The sequence below is a fragment of the Girardinichthys multiradiatus genome, chromosome 4, assembly GCF_021462225.1.
Source record: "Girardinichthys multiradiatus isolate DD_20200921_A chromosome 4, DD_fGirMul_XY1, whole genome shotgun sequence".
NCBI lineage: Eukaryota > Metazoa > Chordata > Actinopteri > Cyprinodontiformes > Goodeidae > Girardinichthys > Girardinichthys multiradiatus.
Window position 1 is genome coordinate 14,144,114 of NC_061797.1, and position 27,101 is coordinate 14,171,214.

Below are 27,101 nucleotides of genomic sequence, written 5' to 3' on the forward strand. Positions count from 1 at the left end.
TGTTTGCACGACAAATGGTGGGTGTGTTGTCCGCGATCTTTAAAGATTGCGCTTGCAATGGTTAACAGGTGCAAAAGAGGTTGCTCTCCAACATTCTGAATGATCCAGATGCTGATTTTCTTTCCTCCTGTTCTGTTCTGCATCTGCTTTTCTGGACTATTACAGTTTGCTAACCTTTCTCGTCGCAGCTGGTCAGTTTTGTGTCTGCGCGCACAGCTTGTTAGTTGTGTTGCTTGATGTAACTTGCAACAGTTGCGGCTTAGAAATTGGCCAATCAATATTAACAATAAAAAAGACAAACATGTCAGTCAAATAATTTATTAGAGGTTTGCCTCCATTGAAATTTTAATTCAGAGTTAATCATAAACAGCCAAAATATTTAAGTCTGACTGTAATATTTGCAACATAAAAATAGTTTGTTGTAAGAGTTGGCTATCTGCATATTATTGCTTTGTTAATTTTGAAACATAACATCACGCAACTATCTTGAAAATAATTTAAATTTAACATTTATATACATGAAAATAAATTATTTTGTAATGATTGTATTGAATATGTTTTGTTTGTTTTGCCAATAGTTTGATTGTTTAAATAGTTTTTTGGTGACACAAAATAATTTTCATACTATAAACCCTCCCCTGGCCTATTTTTGCGTGTGGTTTTGGACCCGCATACCTTCTGAAGATTAGGCCCATTTTTCTTATAGCTCTGAAGGCATTTCATTATGATTTTACATGATCAAACAAAACAAAGTAGTGCATATATGTTAGGTATAAGGAAATTTCTACATTTTAATCAATACAAATATGAAAACTGTAGAATGGATTTATATAGAGCTTCCTTTACTCTGATAGACCTAAATAATATCCAGTGTCACAAATTGCTCTCAGAAGTCACCTAACAAGTAGTTCATCAGTGTATAATTTAATCTCAGTTAAAATCTAAATATAAAAACATCGTTGTTCTGTGAAAGCTTTGGAGGTTATTCGAGAACATTAGCAAACAATTGTATTTTGTATTTTGTCATGTATTCATATTAGTTAGAGAAAGAACAATGTTAACTTGTAGATTAGGTTTTTCCTTTTCCAGAAAATATTTTATTAGCAACGCTCTAGAATAGCTGTCAGTGTCTCAGGCATGATTAACTGCTTCAGTTGTTTACCCCACAAAATCCAATGCCTGTCGATACAGAAACAAAATCACTTCACATAAGCATAAATTAGGTTTGATGGGTTCATAAACAATTGTTTGGTTTTCTTTTTTTTAATTAAAATTGTTAAAAGAAAACAACTCATGTGTAAAGTGTCATAACATCCTATAAACGTCCTTTTCTGAAAGCCTCATAGATCTAAATGTCAGGAGGTTATTAGGGTCTTAATATAAAATTATGTTTAAATTCTTAAAAGTTACTGCGTTAACGCTGCGTCAAATTGATAATCTGAAATACATGGAAAAGAGTCATGCTGAAAGATGACAGGATTTCCAATCCTTGTTTCTTTAGGAGTCTTTGTTGGCATGATTAGCATTGATTAAAGGAACATTTGCTACAATGGGATTTTGTTTCCTTCTGAATAAAATTAAGACAAAGTACCACAGTGTCTGGTCAAGTAAATCAGTAGATCAATCAATTGTTTTGACTCAGAATAAATTAATGTTGGCAAAATAGAACATTCATCAGCTTTAGAGCAGAAAACTGTCTTTGTTCTAAGCAAAACTAATGTTTGACAACACAAACAGTCACAAAGGAATGTGGATTACTTCAGATAAGAAAATATGTTTTTTATTCAGTCACATTTTTTGATGACATTTACTCTGTGGAAAATGTTGAGATCCATCCCTGTCTCTGATGCTCCAACCACTAAGAAAACTTGCAAGGTTCCCTAAAATGCAGCGTGTTTTATTACAAGTACAGCTGCATGCCTTGCTCAGATTTACACCGGCAGTGAGTAAAGGGAAAGGAGACATCAATCACTTAAGCTTCTTTTTACTGTGCAAGAGCACTGATCCATCACAAAGTGTTATAGTCTGATACAAGCTCAACTCCACTGCATGCTGCATCTTTTAAGAACACACGTATATAGAGACAAACACAAGTCACACAGGGGCAAAGAGGGAAATATCAAAAGGTCAGCAGACAGGCTGGTGTCACTGTAAAACAGGCCAGGGCTGGGCTCTCTGTCCCACAGTGTTTTTCTGTGTGAAATTAAGGAGAGCACTGCAAACCATAAACAAGCATCAGTGTTTATGTTTGATCATGCATATTTTATTTGCCAGATGTGTCTTGCAATTCCTTTGCTACACAAAATTATGATTTGCAGAGATTAAACAGAAGAATCCTTAAGCCTCTTAACGAGAGTGCATTTTATTACTCCAAATGATTAAAATACATGATTTTAAATAAATTATGCGAGAGAACAAACTGCAAATTTTTTTCTCAACCTATTCAAACTGTGTGCTGAATATAATTTAAAAGTCCAACTATCTTCCATCCTATAGATTCTGTTTCTGTTTTATATTTACATGAGTTTTCTTCACACAATACATGTGCCTTGTGACATTTATACCTATATATATTATAGAGTATCAAGGTTACACCAATAACACTGGACTTTTCTCTGCTTTATCCACCATTTTAGACTGAAATTGTGGAAAGAAAATGCAGCAAGGCACAACTACACAACAGTGCCACATGATGGCCAGGGAAGAAAAAGCATATCAGACACAGATTTATCAAAGGGGAAATAGTACTTCAGTTTTTATTCTTACAAAAAACTATTTGGTAGAAACTTGGAGTCAGGATAACCACAAGACCTATATCCACTTTTCAGCATGTGGGATTTTAAGTGAATTGAGTGAGTGCCTTATTTTACTCTTTTAAAAAGAAAGCATGACAGTAATATATTTAGCACAAAAGGCACATACAAGCTATTACTTTAAATATTGAGGTGTTTTTTATAGTTTTGCTTAAGTTTAATGTTTTTTGTGTAAAAAACGTAGTGTTATAATACCATAAGAATCTCATATGGGTTCATGTCTATAAAATGTCAAAATGTCTTCAGAATTACTAATTACTGGTAATGTGCTTAGCTTAGCAGCAGAACTCAAAACATTGTGGATTTTATTACAAGTTGAACACACAAATGAACCTTCAAAGTAACCTTGAAGGAATTTTTATTGTCCTGGTGGGTGGAGTTTTGTTATCTGTGAAGAGATTCAGGTTAAGATCCAGATTATAAGGTCGTGTTCACACCTGCCATGTTTGGTCCACCTTAAATGGTGCGAATCCTGGTCTGGACCAAACAACTGGACCGAGATCAACTTTTTGAAGTGGTCTCGGTCTGCTTTCAAATGGATTCCGGTGCAGTTCGCTTCTGGTGTGAATACAAACCAGCCTCGATCCGACCCCGTCATAGTGAATGTTGTGAATAGTGAATGCATTAAAGTTATACCTCATCCGTCGTCTTTAGCTTAGAAACGCTTCTGCCAGCATGCTGTTGGTCAGGGCATGCATTTGTTGACGCTGTTCCAAGATTAGAAATAGAATGTTAGAAAACCTATGTTGAATGAGCTTCTCTTGACACTCACAATGATTTTGTAGCTGTAATAACTTCATAAATATGCAAAACACAAATGCAGCAAGCATTACTTCTGTGATAGTTTTCCTCCATTTCTGAGTCTGTGCTCTGTGCCACCCCAGTCATTTTTGTCCCATGGGATCAACAATTGTCATGAATGTGTCTTGTTTACACTATAATTCACTTAATATTATAGCTCACAAAAATACATAGGGAAAGCGAACCGCACCAAACAAAAACACAAAAAAAAAAGTCAGCTTTTGGTCCGTACCAAACAAGTGGACCAAAGGACTTTCCAGGTGTGAATACACCCTAAACTACATTAACCCATCTGATGGACTGGCTTTTCTTACAGACAAGAAAGTCCTGAATGAATAATAAAGTTTATTTAATCTATGAAACTATTAATCAAACTATAAACTTCTAACCAGTCAATGAATCCAATGGGGAAGCCCACAGTGTTACATTTGACCAGCAAATTATTTCAGTATATTCAAGAATATCAATAAAAAAGTATTCCTACCAAAAATATATTAAAAGCCAAAGTGTTTTTTTGTTATGAAAGACAAATGCTATATTTACAGTTCAGATGTTACTGCTGAGACTTTCTGAAAGAAAAACAAATCACACTTAGAGTTCGTTGCAGATGTATTCATATCTATTGAACTTTTTATATTTTATCACACTTTAACTATAAACCTCTGTATTTTGGGGGAATTTTAAGTGACAGATCAATGTGAAGCACAATTTATCTGTGAAGGGAAAGAATAAAGATACAGCCGCCTTTACCCTGATACCTAGGAATAAAGTCAAGTGCATCCAACTGCCGCCAGAGATATAATTAGTAATAGGAAGAACAGTGAAACTTCCTTTAGCTTTATTCTTATGATACCAAACTACCAGTAAGGATAAGAACATACACTTTGGTCTTTATATGTTTGTGTTCAGTGTGTGTTTTTGGGCCCGTACCTGCATGAGCATATGTTTGTTACCATGTTTATGCCCCAGTCTGTGCCCAGCTAGGGAAAGAGGGAAAAATGACACCCTATAAAGTCTCTCTATAAACATGGCACGATAAATCCCTGGCAGAAATATTAAATGGAACCAATGTTTTGCTAGAGTCACTGCATATTTCTAGTAAATCTCACAAGTCATGATGACCTTAGCATTAAAACATGTATTTTATAAGAAGGAAATAATCCCACTCCCCTGCTATAAAGACATCACTGCCCTGGAGCTAATGGTGTCCAACAATACAGACTTTTCACAAAAAGGCTGGCCTCCCATGCATTTGAAGAAAATATGTATACAGTAACATGCAAAGCTTTTTATACATTTTGAACTTTTTCATCTTTTTATCGTGTTGCAACCTCAAATATCAAGGCATTATATCGTGATTTTATGTGATAGACCAGTGGGATGTAGTGCAAAAGTGTGGGATGACATTAAAAGGGTTGCATGGTTTTCAAAGATGTTTACAAATTCAAATCTGAAAAGTAACCTGCATTTGTATTCAGCACCCATGAATACCCATGAGTACTTTGTAAAACCAGTTCTTGCTGCAAATCTTTTGCGGTACACCTCAAGCAGCTTTGCATTCCTAGAGACAGATTTTCTTTTTTTTTTATCTTCTATGGTAGTCTTTGTCCTCTAACAGTTTTTGTCATTTATTTTTTTAAGATAGCCCTGTGTTTAGTTCCATCCAAGTCTGACCAGGTTTCCTGACTGCTAAAGAAAACCATCTCCCCAGCATGGTGCTGCCAGCTTCATATTTCATCATGGGAATGTGTACAGGGTAACTTGCATTCATTGTTCTCTACATAAAGTGTTTTGCATATTATACAATAAGTGCAGTTCTATTTCATCCCTACTGACCACCAGAGGCGGTGCTTCAAGCACTGAATGATCATTATTGTGTATGCGCAGGTCGAGAAATTACTAGCAACATGGTCACATGTGACCTACCGGTGGCTCACGTGAGTCTATATAGTCACATGACACCGGGAGCCCAGTCCCTTCATTCTTCTCGTGCACAGGTTGATGAATGCAGGTGTTGACTTGTGTTTGTTTGTTTGTTCCTCGTTCCTCTTGCTGCTGGGAGCCTCGTGATTGTTTGTGGTCGGAGCTGCGGATGGTTCTGCCCTCCAGAGGCTGCGCAAGCTGCCTTTTCTTCCTGGGTTCCTGGTAAGTTTGTTCAGCTCGCCGGTGGCGTTTTCCTGTCCTCGTGCTGAGTCCATTTATTTTTTGGCAGTAGTTTACTGCTCGCTTTTGTTTCTTCCTCTTTATCCTACTCGCCGGTGGCGTTTCTGCTCGTGCTGAGTCCTATGGCTTGTTGCTGTAAAAGGGTCTTGACAGCGTTTTTCTGCTCACTCGACCCCATCTGTCCCTGGGTCATGGACAATCTTTGTTGTGCGTCCTGTTCGGCTCCTCTACAGCCTGAGGACGGTCATGACATGTGCCCTCCTTGCCTTGGTGTTGACCATCTCAGAGAGGTGCTTTCAGATCACGCCTACTCTAATTGCGAGCGGTGCGGTTGGCCCGGCTGTCCTCGGTGGAGCAGCCTGTTGACTGGGCGGTGTCTGTCCAGCAGGATCCGTTGCCGCCTGGACAGGGTGCAGCCTCCATGAAACGGTCTGCTGAGGTTGTGCCCTTGGCGTCTGGGAGGAGAGCCAAGCGGTGCGGGCCCCTGGGACTGTCCACTAGAGTGGACCAGCTTTCTACAGAGCTGGCCCTGATGAAGGCCCTCCTGAACAGGGTGGGTCCTCGCATGGTGAGGATAATGTTATTTTGGTTGCGGCCTCAGGAATTGGGCTCCCGGACCTCAGGTTCAGGCTCCGGTGCCTCTCTGGGAGGTGCGGAGGAACCGGTGTCTGCAGCTATTAAAACGGCTCTCGGCCGTTTGCAGCCGGACGTTCGCCTGGCCCAGCATGCTCCATCTAGCGCCTTCTTTAGGCGCCGTGATGCCGAGGCCGCCTTTGTTGTTCCTCCCTCGGCGGAGTACGTCCAGGAGCTGCATGCTCGCTGGATGGACACAAGGGCCTTTTCCCGCCCGACAGCGGCTGGCAGGGCCCTGGCTGCCATGCACGAGGTGCCCAAGTTCGTGTTGGGCTGCATGCCCCCTGTCGAGTCTACCATTGCCTCCCTCATCGTTCCTCCCGATGAGGTGTTGAGGCCTAATGCCCGTTGTCTACGACCGCAATTCTGTGTCACAGACAATTTGCTGTGTAGGGCCTAGGACTCAGGTGCCTGGATGGGCCGCGTTGGGAACTCACTCTCCCATCTAATGTTGGGCCTCTCCTCTTCATTGGAGTCAGTTCCCTTGGACCAGTCGACTCAGGGCTTGTTGGACGCATCTCTGCAGGCCTTCGCCCTGATGACGTGTGAGCTTGGACGCACGCTCTCTACGCTGGTCCATGCTCGGCGCCAGGTGTGGCTGGCGCAATTGCCCCTAACCGAGCCTTGCAGGAGAACGCTGAGGGCTCTTCCTGTGGTTACGGGGGAACTCTTTGGTTCCGCCATGCTGGAGGCCTTGGAGCGTACAGCCTAGGCCTCAAGAACACGGCAGCAGCTGGCAGGTCTCCATAGACCTCCCTGCCAGCCAGTTGCTGCTGGGGAAGCTGGGGGCTCGTTCCGGAATCTTCTGGAGCTGATGGCTGTGTTCCTGGTGCTCCGTGCTTTCCTTCCAGGGCTGCTGGGACGTCATGTGTTGGTCCGGCCGGACAACACCACGGTTGTCTTCCATATAAATCACCTAGGGGGTCCAGGTCTCTGAGACTACTGTCCCTGACTCAGCGGCTCCTGGTCTGGGCGGCGCCATGCCTTGCCAGCCTCAGGGCAGCCTATATTCCGGGTCCGCAGAATGTCTCTGCGGACTTTCTGTCTTGGCAGGTGCTGCTTCCGGGAGAGTGGCGGCTTCACCCAGAGGTGGTGGATCGCATTTGTGCTACCTTCGGCAGGGCGGAGGTGGACCTGTTTGCCTCCAGAGATGCGGTTCACTGTCCCCTCTGGTTTTCCCTGATGGACAGTGCCAGTCCTCTGGGCTGCGACGCACTGCGGACCCTTCTATACGCCTTTCCCCCGTTTCCCCTGATTCCCTAGATGCTTCTGAGGGTTCTTCAGGACAGGCACGGGCTTCTGCTGGTAGCCCCCTTTTTGCCAGGGAGGCCCTGGTTTCCTCTGCTGCGCAGGCTCTGCTCCAGCTCGCCGATGCGCCTCCCCTCCAGGAGAGACCTCCTATCCCAGATGGGGGGGCCGGATTCTCTACAGGTGCAGGCTCTGCCTTCGCCCATTATGGGGGCAGGGTTGGACAGACCATGACTGGCGCATGGGCACCGTCTACGCGGGCTGCATATGGTGCTAAGTGGGCGGTCTTTGCTGGCTGGTGCCATGGTAAGGGACTGGGCCCTATTTGCTGTCCTGTTTCCCATTTCCCGTTGACATGTTGGGTTTGGTGGTTGCTCTGTTGGCCGGCATGGGGATGTCGCGCTGTTTCTGAAGGGTGCCAGGCGCTTGTGTCCACACAGGCGCCCTGTGACCCCTACGTGGGATTTGTCGCTGGTGCTTGCGGCCCTTCAGTCTCCTCCTTTTGAGCTCGTTGCAGGGGCGGACCTCAAGTGGCTCTCCCTGAAAACCGCCTTCCTGTTGGCCATGGTTTCTGCCAAACGGGTGGGGGAACTGCATGCGCATGCTCTGTCTGTGTCTGAACCATGTTGTCAGTGGAATCCGGATGGCTCCGGTCTTACGCTGTGGACTAACGATTCCTTTGTTTCAAAGGTGCCTGCAGTGGCTGACAGTGTGCTGCCACTCCGGCTTTCCCGATTTAATCCTGGTGTCCCCTCTGAGCCTCTTTGCCCTGTCCGTGCGCTTGAGGCATATGTCCGCTCCACGGCACCCATTCGTTGAACTGACTGTCTCTTCGTTTGTTATGCTGGCTCTCGGAAGGGTCAGGCCCTTTCTAGACAGCGGCTGGCACGTTGGATTGTGGAGATGATCTCTGTGGCTTACTCCTTGCAGCATCGGCCCCTGTCAGGCGGCGTGCGATGTCACTCCACTAGGAGCCTCTCCACCTCGTGGGATGCCTTTACCAGGGTGCCTCTGGAGGCCATTTGTGAAGCTGCCTCCTGGACGGTGCCAAGCACCTTTGCCAGATTTTACAGGGTGAACGTCGCCACGCCGCATCCCCTGCAAGGCATACTGGAGCACCCGCCTTCTGCGCCCTGCTGAGGTTCGTGGTGTTGCTGTGTTCCTTGGGGTCTCCATGGGATCCCTCGGGACCCTGTTGGTATGCGTCATCCGGTGGTTGAAGCACCGTCTCTGGCGGTCATACAGGATTCATAGAACTGTAGTTACAATCGTAACTTTCGTTTTGGTCTTATCTGACCAACGCACCTTCTTTTACAACTGCTGCGTCCCGTGTATGGCTTGGGACCACCTTTAAAGAGTACTTCTCAAGGTTCACTTCATAAGTTGCTTTGTTGGTGTCAATATTCTATAAAGACCGGATTTGTGGAGTGCACAAATGATAGCTGTCAACCAATTCTCCCAACCAAGTTGTTGATCACTGCATCTCCTCTAGAGTTGCAAGCAATACTTGCACAACTTAGCAGTTAAGGTAGATTGCCATGTCATATGTTTGCAGAGTCATATTCCTTACACTTCCAGGTCATGATTGTCAGAGCTCTGTGAGATGTTCAATGCTTGAAATATCTTTTTAGAACCGAAGCATGCTTTAAACTTCTCGCCAACCTTATCCCTGACCTGTCTGCTTTTTTGTTATACTTTATATAAAGATTTACACTGTGATTGAATTACACACATGTGGACATTATTTGTTAATTAGGTGAGTCACAGTTGGTGCCATTCAGTTTCATTTGGGGTATGAGAGTAAACTGGGGTGATAATATATGTACTTTTAAAATTTTTATTTGTAAAACATTTTGACAATCATGTATATTTTTTTTCTTCCACTTTGAAACTGTGCACTGCATTGAGTGGCTTTATTACACTAAATTGAATGAAATACATAAAACATTGCTGTTGTAAAATAACAAAATGTGTAAAACACCAAGGGATTTAAATTTTAAGAACACCACCACAACTAAGGGTACTGTGTCACAGCCAAACTTCCTCGTGTTGCTATGTTTGGAAGATTGAGCCAACCATATGAGAAGAAAGTGAGAATAAGGAGTGAAGTTTCAAAGAAAACATGCTGATGGACAAATGTTTCTTGACATGAGCAGTTTGTGAGAAGTATCTTGTGCAACAAAGCACAGACCACATATAAGTGCAAGCAGCGACACAGTCCCCTAACCCCACACAGGAGCCACAATGCACTTTAAAATATGACAAGATGCTTAAACTTTGACGAAGCCTTAAAATGACAGTGTTGCGACATACTTATGAAAGAACTACGCAGAATCTGAGCAGTTTTTTTGAGCAAAACTTGATAATTTATTTATCAAAGAAAACATGCAAAAGAGAATTTATTATAGCACAGAATATTCCTCCAATTAGCCTTTCAGCATCAGCATAATGTCTCTGATCCGAGTGGTAGAAGCCACCAGAGAACACCGAAACAAATATATCTGCATGAAAGACCCACCTAACTTAAGCCTGATTCTCATTTCTCAACAGAGTTATGCAAAGGAATGCATAAGGCCCTCTGGCTGTTTACAGCAGAAACATTTGAACAGAATCCTGAAACTGAACCCTTCACAATTTTGAATGTGGTTTTGAGCTTGCACAAGGTTGTTATTTCTTGACAACAACCTAATGAAGAAGATTAGGGAGAGAAAAAGTCATGCTGCTTCTCCCTCCCTACCTACTTCTGTCAGTTTGATGAGGTCATCAAACACCAACCTGCTTTGTATATTAATGATGTAACAGCCAGGGTTCTTTGGACACTCGGTCCCTAGACGCTGCTTGGCAGCCAGCAGAGAAAGACTTCAAGTTGATTTAAGAGAGATAACACCGTCAACACAACAGTGACAAAGACTGGAAAGGCAGAGCAAGAGGAGATAGCGAGGAAGTATCGACAGCGGCAAAGAGGAGAAGAGATGAGATGAAAGGAGCGAAGGCAGAGGAGGTGCTGGGCGATATGCTGCGCCTTTAAAACAGCAAGCCCCTCCTCCACAGAGCTGAGCCGAGGAGCAGAGTGGTGCTGGCAGGAGCCTGAGCTCCACGATAAACTCTGGCATCAGCTCCTCTTTATCCGGCAGTCAGCGAGGACACAGTGAGGGCGCAGGGGCAAAGAGAGACAGAGACGGAGGGAGCAGGAGAGAGAGAGAACCCAGACAGACACACAATAAGAAGCCAAAACACTGAGAGGGAGAGGGTGTCACAAGAATAACGCACTGTTTTTCCCTCAGTGTGCAGCCTCGAGATGCGGGTGAATGCTGACTAGGATGACGGGTGGCAGCGCTTTTATAGCAGCGCGATTGTCTGAGTGACGGCAGCGGCAACATCACAATCCGAAGTAGGAGTTCTCCTCATTTCGCCGACTCTTAGTCATCTTCTGCCTTCTTTCTCCTTTTCCAGAGTGCTATCAAGGCCATTCATCGTTCCCATCTCGTGCCCCCTGCCTCCTCCTCCTCCACAGCTCCATCCTCCTCTTGTACTCCTCCTCTGATGAGCCACAACCTAAGAGTGAAATAACCCTGCCGATAGAAGTCTCTCTCTGTCAAGACAGTAAGTAGTGGGAGGAAGGGGGCTAGGAACTCTGTGTGTGTGTGTGTGTGTGTGTGTGTGGTGTGTGAGAGAGAGAGAGAGAGAGAAAGAGAGAGTGTGAGTGTCAGAGAGAATGTGTGGGTTTTGTGTGAGAGACAGTGAGAGGAAGAGAGAACAGCAAGACGGTGAGAAGTGTGACTGTGTTCGACAGAAGGACCTTAGACAAACCGGCTGCTTTGTGCGCAGCTTTAGCAATCGGGCTGTGCCTGGACAGTAAGGTCTGGGCATAGCAACAACATAGTGATGTACAGAGAAGGTGAGTAGGTGTGCATCATGTTGTGTGTGCGTGTGTGTGTGTGTGTGAAGGTGATGCAAGAGATGTATTTTTTAAAGCTGCAAGAAATTCTTCACCCAGTTACATCTATCTTTGGGTCTCTTTTACAATTTTTTACCATTGCTCTCATGTTGCTTAAAATGTTGGGGAAAATAAACAAAAAGAGGTGAGATGTGTCAGAATAAGTGATGCCTTTCCTTTTTGTCTGTCCAGGTGCCATGTACAGTTGGCCAGCTCACCCCGTGGCAGTGGCATCGCCCTGGATTTGGAAAACATCTCTGTCCCCCGTTTGTTCGCTGGGGTTCCATCGGGAAGGTTTCATAAGATTTATCCCGTGCTGCCGGATGGCACAGAGATCCCTGCCTCTCTGAAGAGATTCAGTGGAGAAAACTAACTACATGGATAAGAAGTAAAATAATTATCCAATCACAGCACAAGCAGGCAGACTGGGTTCCCTTAGCAACAACTGAGGGAGACAAGAGAATCCTTTTTTTCTCTTTCTGCTCCCTTGGTTTTGGGGCACACCCCTGTGGAGCGCCGTGGGTCAGTGTTTTGGAAGAGTAGTTGGAGAGCAATGTTGCATAAGATCTGCCACCCGGATTCCAGGGGACATTGCTCATTTGCTTTCTGGCCCCCCTGTTCATATATTTCACTGGCACCATGATCGTTTGTAATCCCTCCACAAATTGTTATAACAAGTCACGTTCTGCTGACTTAGAAATCAATTCATCCTGATCCCACATCACCTGAAATTATCTCCGCATTTAGGAAGGGAGGTAGAGAGATTGGATGCTGCAACCCAGTCCTTTACCTCAGATCTTTCATCGACAAAAACATTTAAGGTTAGACCATCATCTCTGAAGAGAATGGATGTAAGGCAAAGTTCATTTTGATTTCTAAGATGAATTGTACTTTTTTCCGGGGGCAAGAGGAATAGTCCCCTTTGTCCAAATAGAATCCACCGTTTACCTCTTTATAGACAGCAGCCCTCACTGGGAGACTATATTTAGAAGGCAAATCTTGTCCACTCCAGCTAGCAAGAGAATAGAAAAAAGATCATTGTGAAAACTGAGCCACTTCCGGGATTTTCTACTTTTCTATTGAGGTTACTGTTTATGAAACTTATTGTTGAAAACGATCGAAGTGAATTTCTTCCCTGCTTTTACTTTTCTATGTCAGTCTGCATTGATGTCACCAGGTTTCGCAGGTGAAAAGGATTATACCGGAAAGGAAAAGTCTTCAACTTGTATAGATGAGTGTTTTTAAAATAGCAACTCCCTGGGAACAATTTAAAATATATACACTGACACATAAGATAAGTTGGTTCAATGCGGTTATGTAAGAGTTCCATACCAGCTTCAGCCCATGTGTTTTTCCCTCTCCTTGTTCAATGGATTTACTCCTTTCAACTTTTCCCATGCTGACTTTCTCTTCATTTGGGGAAGTGTCTGCCAGAAGGCATGGATGTCAGAGTGTGACCCTGTGCCAAGTGTGTGGGCGAGGCAAGGCATTTCAGCTGCCCAGGTGCTTTTAAGATGTTGAGGTCTCCCTGCCTGGCTGGGGCCCCTGTTCGGATCAGTAGCACTGAGGCTCCTTGTAGCCAAAGACATGGACCCCGACTCGGCTCCCCCATGCCCTCAGCCTGTTGGCCACTGGCCCCACGTCGCTTTGTAAAGGATGTCCCTCAGCAGAGCTCCGGCCCGGGACACCTCTGAGACCCCCAGCCCGAGAGAACGCATCCGCAGCCACATGAAGATGGTGATCGACCAGCTGGAAGGCATTCTCAAAGAGCTTAAAGATGTGGCCAAGGAACTCCGGGAGGTGAGACTCAAAATCAGCTTACAAGTATCAAGCTTTTTGGAAGGGATTTAAAGGGGAACTGGGGAAAGAAAAGACACTGGCAGGGAGAAAAACATGGTTCTAGGTGGGCTGCAATAAATTAGGTGTAACATTTTAATTAAGATTTGAAAGGAATGAGATCTCCCTTTTCTGGTTTACCTTCTGATGATGTTGATTACAAGAAAGTTGACATGGTTTCACAGTCAACAAACAGTTGCTTATCTGCTACTTACAAACGTCTCATATGTTCAGTGGCATCTTTTGTAGGGTGCAGCTGGAAGGCAATAAAGCCAAGGCTGGAAGAAATGAAGATGCAGGCTTAGATAAGCTACAGGACTTGGTGCTTAAATAGTTATATAACCATTTTGTTAAGGATCATCTGGATTCTTACTGTATTTCTGCCATGGTAACACTGGCATGTTTGTGTGTGTGTGTGTGTGTGTGTGTGTGCGCATGTGTGTGTGTGTGTGGGCACAAGCAAAAACTCTGAAAAGATTAGAAAAGACATGGATTTATGGGGGTCTTACATGTAGAACTACTGGACATGGACAGAAGAGATAATCAGTCTATCCATATATGGGAGGGTACAAATTCTCTTCAGGATCTTCCCCCTGCAGTGTCCAAGCTGTGAGTTCTTCTTGCAAAGCTCCTCCCCAGAAAGAGATGGAGGCAGATAGAGAGACAAAAAAAAAAATGAAGCCAGAGCAAACCGTTACACCTAGCCCACATGGTCCCTGTACATAACAAGATTAGCCTCCCATCTGCCTTATAATCAGGCATAAACAAAAGGGGAAATCTTGTTTGTGTGTGTGTGTGTGTGTGTGTAAATGTGTTGAAGAAGTCAAATGGAGGATGTTGGAGCACGTAATGACCTGAAGGAAAGGACGCAGGGGGTCTGAAAGCTGTCATAACTCACTCCATCACAACCAGCCCTCCCCACACTTTTTCCCCCACTCCCAGCTCTGTCCCACTCACCGTGCTCTGCTTGAGCAGTTGGAGGTGCAAGGGCACCGCTCGCAGTGTGTGCCTTCTCTCTGGCGAGCAAGAGAAGCCGGCCCACGTGCTGGAGTGATTGATGATTATGGGACAACTGCAAGTGGAATAATGCTGGCTGGAGCTATTTATAAACAAAAACACAGCCTATGCCTCTGCCAGCTCCAACGCATATCACCATTCTTATTCCAGACCCCATTAGAGAGGGCTGCTCAAAGTGGCTCAAATGTCATTTTTTTGGAAGAGCACAATCCCACATATTGAAATGGAAATCACTTTAGCTACAGGAGCAGTCATAATACCCATATCAATATCATACAATTAACTGACCTAAGAGAGTGCCATCAGTTTCAAAGGAAAAAGAAGAAACTGGATCAGTGTTGCACTGTCAGATAAGCTGAAGCCTAATGTTCCATAAAATGTTTCATTCTCGGGCACATGAAAGGAACACAATAATAGATAACAACGGTCACATAAATAAATGATGAACCAATACGTGAATGCTTTGAAAGAGATAACTTAGTGAAGGAACAGTAATGACTGATTATCACCCATAAGGTCTTTGGGGCCTCTGCAGTGCTCCAAAGAGTTATAACCAAGATTCCAAAACACAAGCTGTCCAGAAGCTAAGACAGGTGTTACTAAATTTGTTTCATACTGCAACATTTATACATTCACTATTGCTATTGTAAGCTAAATCTAAAAAATTATTAACGTACCACGTTTTACACTTTATACATAACACTGCAAAATAAACTGGCTACGTTCAAGATCTGGTCCCATCTATTTCCTTAAAGGGATAAAGCAAACTTAATTCTCTTTAGTCTACCCTTTCAAGTCAAGTAGATTAACGTGTCCTAAAAAAGTATTACCTTTCTGGTCAACACAAATTGTACTCATCAACTATTAAAGACAGGTTTCGAGCCATTTGAAAAAAGGAAATAACACCTTTAGGAAGAGTGAATTGGAAACATATTCACACGTTTGAGCTATTTTGAGCTACATTTTTTTACACTACAATTATAAGCTTTAGTGAATTTAGTGCGATGTTATGTGATGCAAGCAAAGTAGCAATAATGTTGTTTTTTTTAAAATATATAAATAGGCTAAACATTTTTCAAATAAAAATCTGAAAACTTCAGCATACAAAATGAATGCTGTTAGCCTTGTTGTGGATGGTCCTTTACCAGTGTTGCACAACTAGAAGCTAAAGGCCATGCATATTCTTCTTTGGAATATGGCCCAGGCTCAGTCAGACTAGCTGGAGTGTGTCTTTTCCTGGTGCCAACTGAGCCTCCATCACAGTCTTAGATCCTGTAAACTTTGACTGGCTTTTGTTCAGGATTGCCCTACATTTTAGTCCATCCATCTTACCATCAACTATATTCAACTTAAATGTTCCTTCTGAAAAACATTATATTCATAGCATGATGCTGCAACCACCATTTTTCAACGTGGTAATGGTGAGTTGAGGGTTAGGTACAGAATTAGTTTTAAGCCCTTATGAGATGTCCAAAGCTTGGGATATTGTTTTATAATGTAATTCTGTTTTAAACATTTTCACAACTTTATCCCTGACCTGTCATCTATGTCCCTTTGTCTTCATGATGCTGTCTGCTCCCTACCGTTCTCTAATAAACCTTCACAGGAAGGCTGAATTCAGCTGATGTTCAATTATGTGCTACTTGTGCTACTTTAAATTAAAAAAAGATGGTTATGAAATGACAATGTGTGATAAAGTTGAAAAGGTATCATCAATATTACAAGGCAATTTGAAAGGTCTAATGTAACAACGAGGCAAATCTAAACAGATGTTAGATTTGTTTTCCATTAATGATTAATTACCAAAAAAACTAAATAAATATCAATGCCAAACAAGGATCTCATATGAACTTACATAACAATAAGTACTGTACAAAACAATCTAGTGAGATTTCCAAAGCCAGGCTTGCTGTTTAACTTGCACGGGATCAATAATGATAAAATCAAAAATATATTGGCAGCAATATGTGCTGGGTGACATGTTTTGTTAGATGTGAGTTGGACCACAATGCAGAGAGGAATTTGGGATGAGCGTGGTGGAAGTTTGACAATTAGAACAGAAAACTCAAAGAACTTACAGAAGGACAGCCGGACATGGAGTAATGGGAGGAACCAGCTAAGAACAATGAAAAAAAAGAAGTTTATATACTGAGGTGGGAGCAGAGAATGACATTAAATGCAGGTGAGTTAATTAGAGCATTAGGAACAGCTGTGGAGGAGAGGAGGAAGACTGAGGGAAGGTGAATAATTAACAGAAATTAAGCTAAAATAGACAAAGAAACTAAAAACCAATGAGAAAAGGACGAACACAGATCTTTGAGAGAAAAAAAAATCTGAATACACAAACAGAACACAAGAATAGACAAAGAAACCGAACACAAAGGAATGAACTAATATGGCAACAACTTCACAACAATGATAAAGAACTCAGAAGTGATCAAAACCCAAATGAAAACCAAAATCCCAACATCCAAGGATCGTAACATGGGAAGGTTTGCACACTAAAGGAAATGCTAAATTTGGTTACATTATCTTGACAACCACTTGCAATATTAATTAATAAGCCTAAGTTATTCTGTTTAAAAAAAAAAAAATAATACCATGAGGGAAACCAAGACTGATAATGAAGTGAAGTCAAACCTTTTTTACAATATCAGCTAAAAGCTCTACATGAAAGCCACTAAGTTTGAAAAAGAGATCACTACTAAAGGGTTTACTTTCTTGTGTGCCACACTTCATCATCCTCATTGGATAACAGTCCCTTCCTTGGAACAAGATCCCAACTCACACCTTCAATTCTTTACAAAAACATGCATCATCATTTTTTAACAGAGTTTGAGTCTCTATGGCAACACCCAGTGAGGTCTAAGCGAACAACCCTGTGGTGAACTTACTATTTAACTTAAATCACTGTCACAGTATGTAAATGGAAGGCAATGGACTGTGAGGCTCATGCAAGACATTAACTGATCCTTTTCTTCAGCAAACTATTTTAAAAATAATGCCGTAAACACAGGGCAGTTTTGATGGTCCTTGAAAAAGGAATAGCACAATTGTACTTGGCAATGCAATCCTAGGATCCTCTCTTTTAAGTAAAATCGCCATAGTAGACAGTTTTTCTTCATACCTGGCCTCTGGCGCCATCATTTAAATAGCACCTTTCTTTGCAGAATAATAAATGAAGTTAAAAAAAAGGTAGATTTTAGATTTATCGAAAGCAACACAGATTGTTTTGTTTTTTGCTAAATGGGTTATGGTTGAATTTTTTTGCTTGGTTTGCACACGCTCACCTCTACATCTAAATACAGTTTTTGTTAGGGAATGACTGAGATTTTATAAAATCTAGAATTTGTTTTTTATTCTCTCGGTGTATACATGGGGACTGGATATCCAAAGAATATTATAAACAATAATGTAGAGGCCTGTTTTTAAATGCCCAATATCACTAAGGCAGAAACAACAAAAATGATTGAGTTGTTTTTATAGGTCATTCTACAACTGTCTTACTTTGTCCTGACTTTTTCCGTTAAACCTTGAATTTGAACTGGGGGTATTTATGAAAGGAAAGAGCAACAAGCAGGTATCAAGACATGAGTTGAGTTGCTGTCATTATGTGTCTTGATCTGACCAAGAGTGAGGTATCATTATAGGTTTCAAATATGAAGGTGAGTGATTTAAGCTCAACACCTTTCATCAATGTTTGAGACTTTTACCTTGAAGTATTAAAAGGAAGCAGTTTTGGGGTTGTTACCCTGTTAAATCAATAGAAAAAATTGTCTTTTTTTTTTTTTGTGGCCGACTTGACCCACATACAGAGACACTCAGAGAACAGATCACAGGTTGGTTTGTTTTATTCTTTTAGACACGGATAACTGGCGTGGCGAGACCCTCAGGCATGTACCGGAAACTGCAAAGGGAGGAGGACAGGACAGATGAGAATAAAGCGTTCAATGGTAGGGTTTACGTTGTGCAGAGAGCTTACAGTTCGGGGTGGATATGACCCGCCAGGGAGAGAGGTTGATGAGTGCGGGGACGTGAGAGGCTGCCCAGGGGACCGCTGGAGATGCTTGCGATCTTGACGAGGCGGGGCCGTTGGAGGGTGGACAGGGTTCGCTTTAGACAGACCTGGAGAGCCGATCCGGGCTGACTGCCAGCTGGATGCCTGATCCTGAGGTTCTCTTGGCTTGGTTATCGTCTGTGGATTTTCTCCTCAGGGAAGCGTGCCTTGGTCCAGATTCCGCAGTAGGCAAAACACTCAGGCAAAGAAGTGCTGGCAATCCACTGATGATGGGTACGAGCCACACCTGTCGCACCCTCGATTCTCTAGCTCCAGCGGCACCTGGTGGTGGAACAATGTTAGCAGCAGGCACAGCAAACACCCCAGACTCTGACAGAAATGGCCTATTAGGACATTGTGGGGGAGGCTAACACTACTGGTACATAAATGAAGCCACCACCACCATACTCTGTAGAAAGAAAGCAGTTTGAGAGTACTGTGACTGGCTAAAGAATAAATCTTAATGACAATTGAGGTCGTAGAGCTATTTCACAGTTTTAAATGAGTCGGGACCAGAATATTCTACACTAATCACAGATTCTTTAAAATTGTCTCTTTTTGTCACTTTTGAAACATTTATTCGAGAAAAAAAATTTGGATTTTTAGTTTTAGTTCCTAAAACTATTGCTTAAGTCTTGCTTTGTCTCCCGAACCTAATATCATGTATGAAGTCGTTTCACATACTGGATGTATTGCTTCAACCCCATGAAACATTGTCAAAGAAATCACAAGCTACAATTGTTTTGTGAGAATCTCTAACCTACAAGTGTTTTAAGCGTGCCCAGGATGTTGTTTTAAATGCTCATGCAGTTGATGCAGATGTTATTGTCACCTGCTGGTACAGAAAAGGCATAAGGTCTTTTTTGGATTGGAATCTGGCACACTATGTAGATGCACATTCTTTCTAAAACAAAGAAAAAGAACATCCAGAAAAGTGTAGTTTGAGTAAATTAGGCATGGAGTATACTGTGACTCCTAATTTTTTTAATATGTTTTAATCATCATTTAAATGTGGTCTCTTCCTCCGAGAACACAGAAATGCAATCATGCTTCTGTATACAATTTCTATACATGGAACCTGTTGATTGTGGATATAACTTAAACAGAGACATCAAGCTTATCAATGTTTTGTACCTTGCTGGATGGTATCAAAGAACAACACTCCTTTACATGTGAAAGAAAAATGTTACAGCGCACGCCTAGTTTCCTCCCTTCAAGAGCCCATTACTGTCAACTGAAGCCTGTCTTCCTTTTGAATCCCATTACAGGCTTCTTGACAGGTAAAATGAGATGGACTTAAAGGAAGGACACTGGAAGGTAATATACTGATAAACTACACCATTTGTAATAATGTACTGGCATGAATAACGTCTGCAGAGGAAATAATTCATTGAGTTATCATGTCAACCTTGGACTTTCAAGAAGTGTGAGGATAAACTAGAAGAAAAATGTCATCAAACCAAATACAAAGTACCCTGTAAAACCTGCAAAAACTGAATTTTAGCACAAAAAGGTAACTGTGGAAACACAGATGTCGGAGTTAACCCATGGTGTTAACTACAGACATTCAGCATGGTAAATTAAACAGATTAATGAAACGCTAAAAGATTGAGACAACATAAAAGCAGTAATGACGTGAACTAAAATTAAGGTTAGGAGGAAGCTGCAGATTTTGATATAGAACCAAACAGGAATGATGGAGTGTTATTATGCGGATGTAGTTATTATGCAGAATGATAGCATGAGCTGCCGATGCTTCACGTTGGTGCTCATCCCAAGACAAATGAAAACAGGAAGGCAATCAGGATTCGTAGAATTAAAGCTCCAAGAGGGATTGATGAATAAAAGCTCAACAAAGAGCAATTATGATTAGCCTTTTGCGATTTGTGTGCATGCTTATGTAATGCAAGAGGCTGGCCTACTAAAGCTCTGAGAGGGAGGATATAGCTGACAGCAAAAGACGACTTTCAGATGAAATCCGTCTACTTCAAATGTCAGCCTGTTTCTTTCATGAAGGAAGTACTAAGCAACAAGACCAATAAAAGAATCAACCACCAAGTAGTTTTGAGATTGAAATGTGTGACGAAAATATACATAAATAAATATATATTTTATGTTTTAATTTTCAGGGTGGCAATACCATCACCTAGACAGGTTTGCAATGATAAATACATGTGATTTAGTGTATTTTAAGGCTTCCTATTCAATTTTCAACATTACTTTCTTAGATTAAAGACACATCACAGAGTAGCTCTTTTTTAACTGAAATCCCATCTCAAACCACAGCTGTCTAGACAATATCTATCTAAACAAGGGCTCAATATAAAAGCTCTTTACAATACAGTCATGTTACACATTTAACACATCAGCCCTACAGCTTGATTTTTTTTAAAATCAGTCACAAGTATGGCTGTACAATATATCACAAAAAAGTTTTTGCAACATTACTGAACGCAATATCAATATTGCAAAAACAATGCATGCACTGCAATAAATATCAGCTAATTGTATAAGCATCGACCATTCAGGCACTATGTCTAAATCCAGGCTCTATATAATAGGAGATATTTGTTGTGTAATGCAGCATCAAATGTGTTAAAATAATGTGGCCAGATGTGACATTTTTCAATAAAAACCATGCTGTTGAGGTTTAAATAATAATTATTATTTTTTTTATCTTAATAGCTTAAGAGAATACTCACCATCTGGGGTCTATGTTTGTAATGAACATTAACACTGTTAATCAACTATTTATTTATTTTGAGCAAGTCTTATCATCATCACAACATTCACCAGCATTATTTGGTACAGAATACTTTGATAATATCCTGCAGCCCTACCTACAAGTAGATCGGGTCTGATTACTGAAGATTACTGTCTGCAAACATTTTGGCTGAAGACCTGATCCATAGGTTGTTGTGCATTTGAGGCAGATTTTTGTTTCTGTAATCTTCGTGAGCAACAGGATTTCGATCATGTCCAGTCGGTTCTATTTTTTCCATTATACAACCAACTGCCTCTGTGGCATAAGTTAGCATTTTTTTCTCAGAGGAGTCAGCTTTATTTCAAAATTGGTTGCTGCCATAGTTTGCCTGTGAAGTGTCCTTCTCCATAGCAGGCTGCAAACACTCCAGCTGAAGACGCAGTCCAAGGAAACAGGCATTGTTACATTTCATCTCCCCAATATTGTTCCACCATTTTGCATACCCTCTATTTGCAATTGTATATTTAAGAGGCTGCCTCATTAAAATTTTCTTTAGGATTTTGCTGTATATTCTCTCTTCTTTTCAGTCTCTGACAGCTGCAATGCTGTTTGCGATATTTTTTTATATTTGGGATTTACAACAGTTCTCTCAGTAAAATCAATTTTATGTCTTTCTTCGGTTAAAAAAAATAACAGGCTTTTCAAATGTACCCACTGGTTGATAAGTTGCAGCATCATCATGATGGACTGATTGTTAACGCTGCAGTCACTCTATTAAGGACAGGGTGTTGCAGTAGAGCAAAAAAGTATGGCCACACAACAGAAATGGCAAGAAAAGAAGAGTTAACAGGAAGTGCACTGTTAAACATATTTTGTAATGCCAACTTCAAATTAGCAGCAGTTTTAGACTATTATCTTTTACAGCAATACTGTTTCTATTTTTGGGTAACTTAACAGGGACATTTTTGTTTCTCAGTTTGAATTTTAAAATAAATGAAGTCCCCACCACAATTTTAAAACATCTCTCATCTGAGGAAATAAAATGTGCATTCAGGTTAAGAATCTCCTTTTATTACAATGTAAACTATGTGCTAGAGTAAGATGCTGAAAATAAAAAACTCAATTTGATTCTATTAGTAAGTCTGATTTGACAAGTCTAAATAGCAAACTTGGCAGGTGACCTTGGTTTTTTTTGTTCCTCCAAATAAATTCCTAGTATCAGAAATTACAATCAGTTCCCAATCTGCTTTCTGATTAATTATTTTCCACAAAACAACCATTTTGATTTAGCTGCCAGTATTGTAGGATTTATTGCCCAGCTGACCATAGCCTAGTGGTGTCCGCTGAGTAAAGTCCAGCCTGTTCTACTCTAAAGAATCTATTTATTTTAGATGAAGGCATGGGTTGGCCCACTCCCCAACGTGGAACCACACAGAGGAGCTCAGTACAGCAAACGTTACTCACTGGAAAAGGCTAAGAGCTTAACCACACAAGAAGAAAGTGCCCTTCAACCTGACATACCTTGACCAAAGGGTTTATTCTCATTAAATCCATTTGGAGGAAATGAAGTACCCGCCCGCTGTGTCTGTCAATTTGTTCTTCCTTGTTGGACCTCTTTTGTGTCTGGAAATTTAATTCCTAAATTAAACTTGGTAACATGCCTCAAGCAGAGCACTCTTTGCTTAGGAAGACAACAAGAAAAAGACACCTCAACCCAGATCTATTCTTTCCTGAATACAAAATGCTGTGCCATCTCCATATCCTTGTTGTTGCCTTGAGCTCAGCTCTATGAATGCTTCCTTTTTACCCTCTACATTCCTGGAATGTATCAGAGGCTCAATTATTCCCAGCACTGATAAAGTATTGCCTGAGGAGTCAAAGTAAAATGCCTGATTATCTTTTTTCAGAGCTGATTTTATATTAAATCTACTAGGCCGGAGTTGTGACCAATCGCTGCTTTGAAATAAGAAAATGTAATGCAGTGTTGATAACATATTTCTATATCTGATATAATCGAGCATTTAAGTCACCAAGGAATGGAGGGAGGAGATGAAAAGAACAAGTAAAGACTGTAGTAGCATCTAACATTCAAAGCTATATAAAAAATAAATAATAAACATACCTTGCTAAGCATTCCCCTGAGCCCCTTTTACCTGGCTCTGCTGTGTAGATCAGGCTTCTTTAGGATGCAGGCCCAGCATATTGACTAGCCCATCATGCTTGCAAAACCCACTGGATTAGCTGGCCCTTTGAGCTCTGCCTCGTTCTGCAAACCCTGCACTCAGCACACACTGTAATGAGGGCTTTAGGTTAGACCACTGCTGAGGTAAACACTCCAAAAGTTGCGCTCGTTGTGCCCATTGATTTTTATCACCTAACACACCTTCTGAGGGCTGGTTACAGATAAAGGAGTGATTTTTTTTTACTATGCATGCTTGTACTCTGTGGTTCAGATGCTAACCCTTTTGCTTGTTCCAAGTAAGGGATAGAGCTCAACAGTTTGTGGGTGCAGGTTGAATAGGGATGGGGAGGGCCTATTTCTGAAAGACAGGGAATGTGTACAGGAGACAAAGAGAAGGAGTGAGAAATGAAAGGTAGATGAAGATTCATGAAATTGAAACAGAATGGGTTGAACAATTGGTAAAATTGTGTTTGTATGTGGGTGTGCTCAGGATTGTTTTGGCCTATCTTTGGGCTGTGAATAAAACTAGTAGGCTGCAGTTAATGGTGTGATAAATGGCATCTAAGTGCAGAAGCAGCCTTCAAGAAAAGCAAAATCATTTCATTGTGACAATGGTGTGAACACATATTATTATTGATTATTCCATATGTATAAAACCACAAGTTTTATACAGACAAGAGGAAAACATTAAAGTTGTTCTATACATAATGTCCAATTTGCATGTCTAAAATAAACTTGGGGTTGTAGGCAACAAAACTGGCTGTAGCCCAGGAGACAACATACTGTATGATGACAGGTAAAAAGTAGAATAAAACTGAAAAGGTTGTAGTATGCTCAGTGTTTTTGTCTTACACTTTGGATAGAAGAAAAGGGAAAAAAGGAAACTTGACCTGAATACTTTATTTACGTAAAACATTTAAAAAACAATTAATGGGATGTTGAAGAATGAGACTTGTCCTTCTGTTTACCTTATTTTAAAGTACATTTGTTCTGAGATCTGATCATATTATCACGAAAGACAAATGGCCAAGGTTTCTATACGGAAGTTGTCAGAGTTGTGCATTAGTGTTGGCACAATCCATTTATTACCAAGCACATTTCCTGAAGCACAAATTCTTGTTGTAAGAAAAAAACATTGCACACAGAGGACAGAATAAGGACACGCCACTATGTTAAACCCATTTCTTACATTTGACACTATCTTTTGGCAACATCTGTTTTTTCTACTGTCCTAGAGTCAACTGAAAATCATATTATTTTGGTGAATAACAGCTGCATGCAGAAAAAAGAAGCTATTGGTTATGTTTAGGTTCTGATACTTTAATACATAAAATTAGATTTAGATTGCTTGCAAACGTATTCATATCTCTGTACATTAAAAAGCTTTTTTTTTTTTCAGTTACAACCACAAACTTTAGTGCATTTAATTAAGATTTTATGGATGCACCTGCACAAAGTAGTGCATCTGACATTGAAAAGAAAATTTATAAATTTTCAGGAAAATATGGTTCTACAAATTATAAATTTATTTTACAAATAACATTTTGAAAAGTGGGGTTTACATTTTTATTATGCTGCACTAAATCAATACTTTTTAGAAACATATTTTGCTGATATTACAGCTGGGGCATGTCTCCTCCATCTTTTCATGGATAGGGACAGATTGTTTTTCCATTCTTGTCAAAATAAGTTTAGTGAGCCTGGACGGAGAGCATGTGTAAAAAGAAGTTGTTAAGTCATGCCACAAATTCAGAGTTGAATTTATGCCTGAACCATTAAACCATTCTAACCCATCATCGTGGTTTAATCGAACCCATTCAATTGTAGGTCTGGCTGTATGTTTAGGGTCATTGCACTGCTGGAAGACCTCTGCCTTTGCCTTATGTCTTTTGCAGCCTCCAACAGGACTGTCCTGCCTTGTATTTAGTTCCATCTCTTTTTCTATCAATTCTGATTAACTTCCCTGTCCCTGCTGTAGAAAAGCATCCTCACATAATGATGCTGCTACTACAGTGTTTTACTGTGGAGATAGTGTGCTCAGGTTGATGTGCTCTGCCAGTTCTCCACCACACAGCATTTTGCATGTTGGTCAAAAAGTTCCTTTTTGATTCTTTTTTACATATATGCCTTCTCACCATGGCTTGTGGCAAACTGAAAAAGGCACCTACAAATTTTACTCAATAAAGCTTTGTTCTTGTCACTCTTCCATTAAGACCAGATTTTTTGGAGCCAGCTATTTTTTTGTAATGTCAACAGATTTCACCATCTGAGGTGTGGATCTCTGCAGCTCCTTTAGAGTTACCATGGGCTGCTTCTTTTATAAATGCTTCCCTTGCCATATTTAGGTAGGTTTGCAGTGGTGCCATGATCTTTTTTTTTATTTTTGATTATAGATTGAACAGAGCTCTGTAAGATGCTCAAAGCTTGGAATATTGTTTTATCATCTAACGCCGCTTTAAACTTGTGTTGCTTGGTTTTCTTGATGTTTGTTCTTTAACAAATATCTTCGGCCTCCACAGATGACTTGAGTTCTGATGGTTGTGTTGGATTTAATTTATGAAAATCAAAGTAATACAGATGCATGCCTCACTTTTCAGACTCTAATTTCAAACTAAATAATAAACATATATCCTTTTCCTTAAATCTCATAATTATACACTATATATCATAGACAATCCCCATTAATGCACCTTGTGCATTAATGTGGTTGAAATAAATTACAAAAAGCTTTGAAGTGTGAATACTTTGGGTCACAAAAGCATTTAAAAGAGTCACATTTTCAGCTAGTTTCTCTAAAACATCACAGTCAGGTGTTTATATTAGGGACAATAAAAATTGATTATTTATAATACTAGCGAAAAGCTATAATGTAAGTGTAATACAGAAATGTTTAAAAATAAATAGTTCTTAAGGAGCAGTCTTATGCTTAATCTAATTCAGTTATGAGCTGTCATGACGCTTTAAATAAAATGGCTAGTTTCATTTATCTTTTTATCATAAACTATAACTAATTTCCAGAAATCAGAACTGGCACTACATTGAGGTAGAAAAACAACAACAACAAAAAAAAAACAACCTCTGTATCTCTCCCTTTTCTTTGTGTTAACATTTTTGAATTGGACATGTAGGTAATAATCAGAAGAATTCATGTTTATTTCTTTAATTGAAAGATCATAGGCTCTGGGAGGTGGGTATAGATGAATGTGGTAGAGCCATAACATGGATAACATACCTTGGTACATAAGCCCTGGAACTCTAGAAATGCCAAAACATGTGTTTCTGACTGCGATCTGTTTCTAATCCACTTGCGTAAACCAACTAGAGCAAGATACCCAGAATTTAAATAACATTTTCTTGTTTCGTTGAAAGGTTTTGTTGCTAAATATCTAATCAATTTGTCTTATGTGACGTGTCTAATCTGTATCATGAATGGCAGTGGCACCTTTTTTATTAACTGATTGAGGTGTTTTGCTTTAACTTATTGCGTATATTTAAAGTTTAAAAAATAGGTCACACAGTGAAGCCAACAGCTATCAGCCATAGTCAGTGTTTTAACGAAGGATGTTGTTACCTTCGGTAGCTTGACCAATTGCTGGGTGAAAGCTGGGCAATTAAATTTTGAACATCATACAACCAGTGTATTCTGCAAATATGGCTCACAGACAGCTGCAACAAACCCATGTATCAAAAAATCAATGCATTCAAATAGA

General features: G+C 40.8%; 1 protein-coding gene across 3 annotated transcripts in view; it reads left to right on the forward strand.

Moving 5' to 3' along the window:
• Positions 1-10,060: 10,060 nt before the first annotated feature.
• Positions 10,061-27,101, forward strand: part of insyn1 (inhibitory synaptic factor 1) — a 74,541-nt gene continuing 57,500 nt past the window's right edge. Inside the window, exons 1-2 of one of the 3 annotated variants that reach the window (XM_047363075.1) lie at positions 10,061-11,261; positions 11,788-13,395. In XM_047363075.1, coding sequence (XP_047219031.1) covers positions 13,252-13,395 — 144 coding nt within the window. In that variant the 5' untranslated portion in view covers positions 10,061-11,261; positions 11,788-13,251. Of the gene's footprint in view, positions 11,262-11,356; positions 11,557-11,787; positions 13,396-19,773; positions 19,823-27,101 lie in introns of those variants that run through there. The other 2 variants (XM_047363076.1, XM_047363077.1) reach the window with 2 other exon arrangements.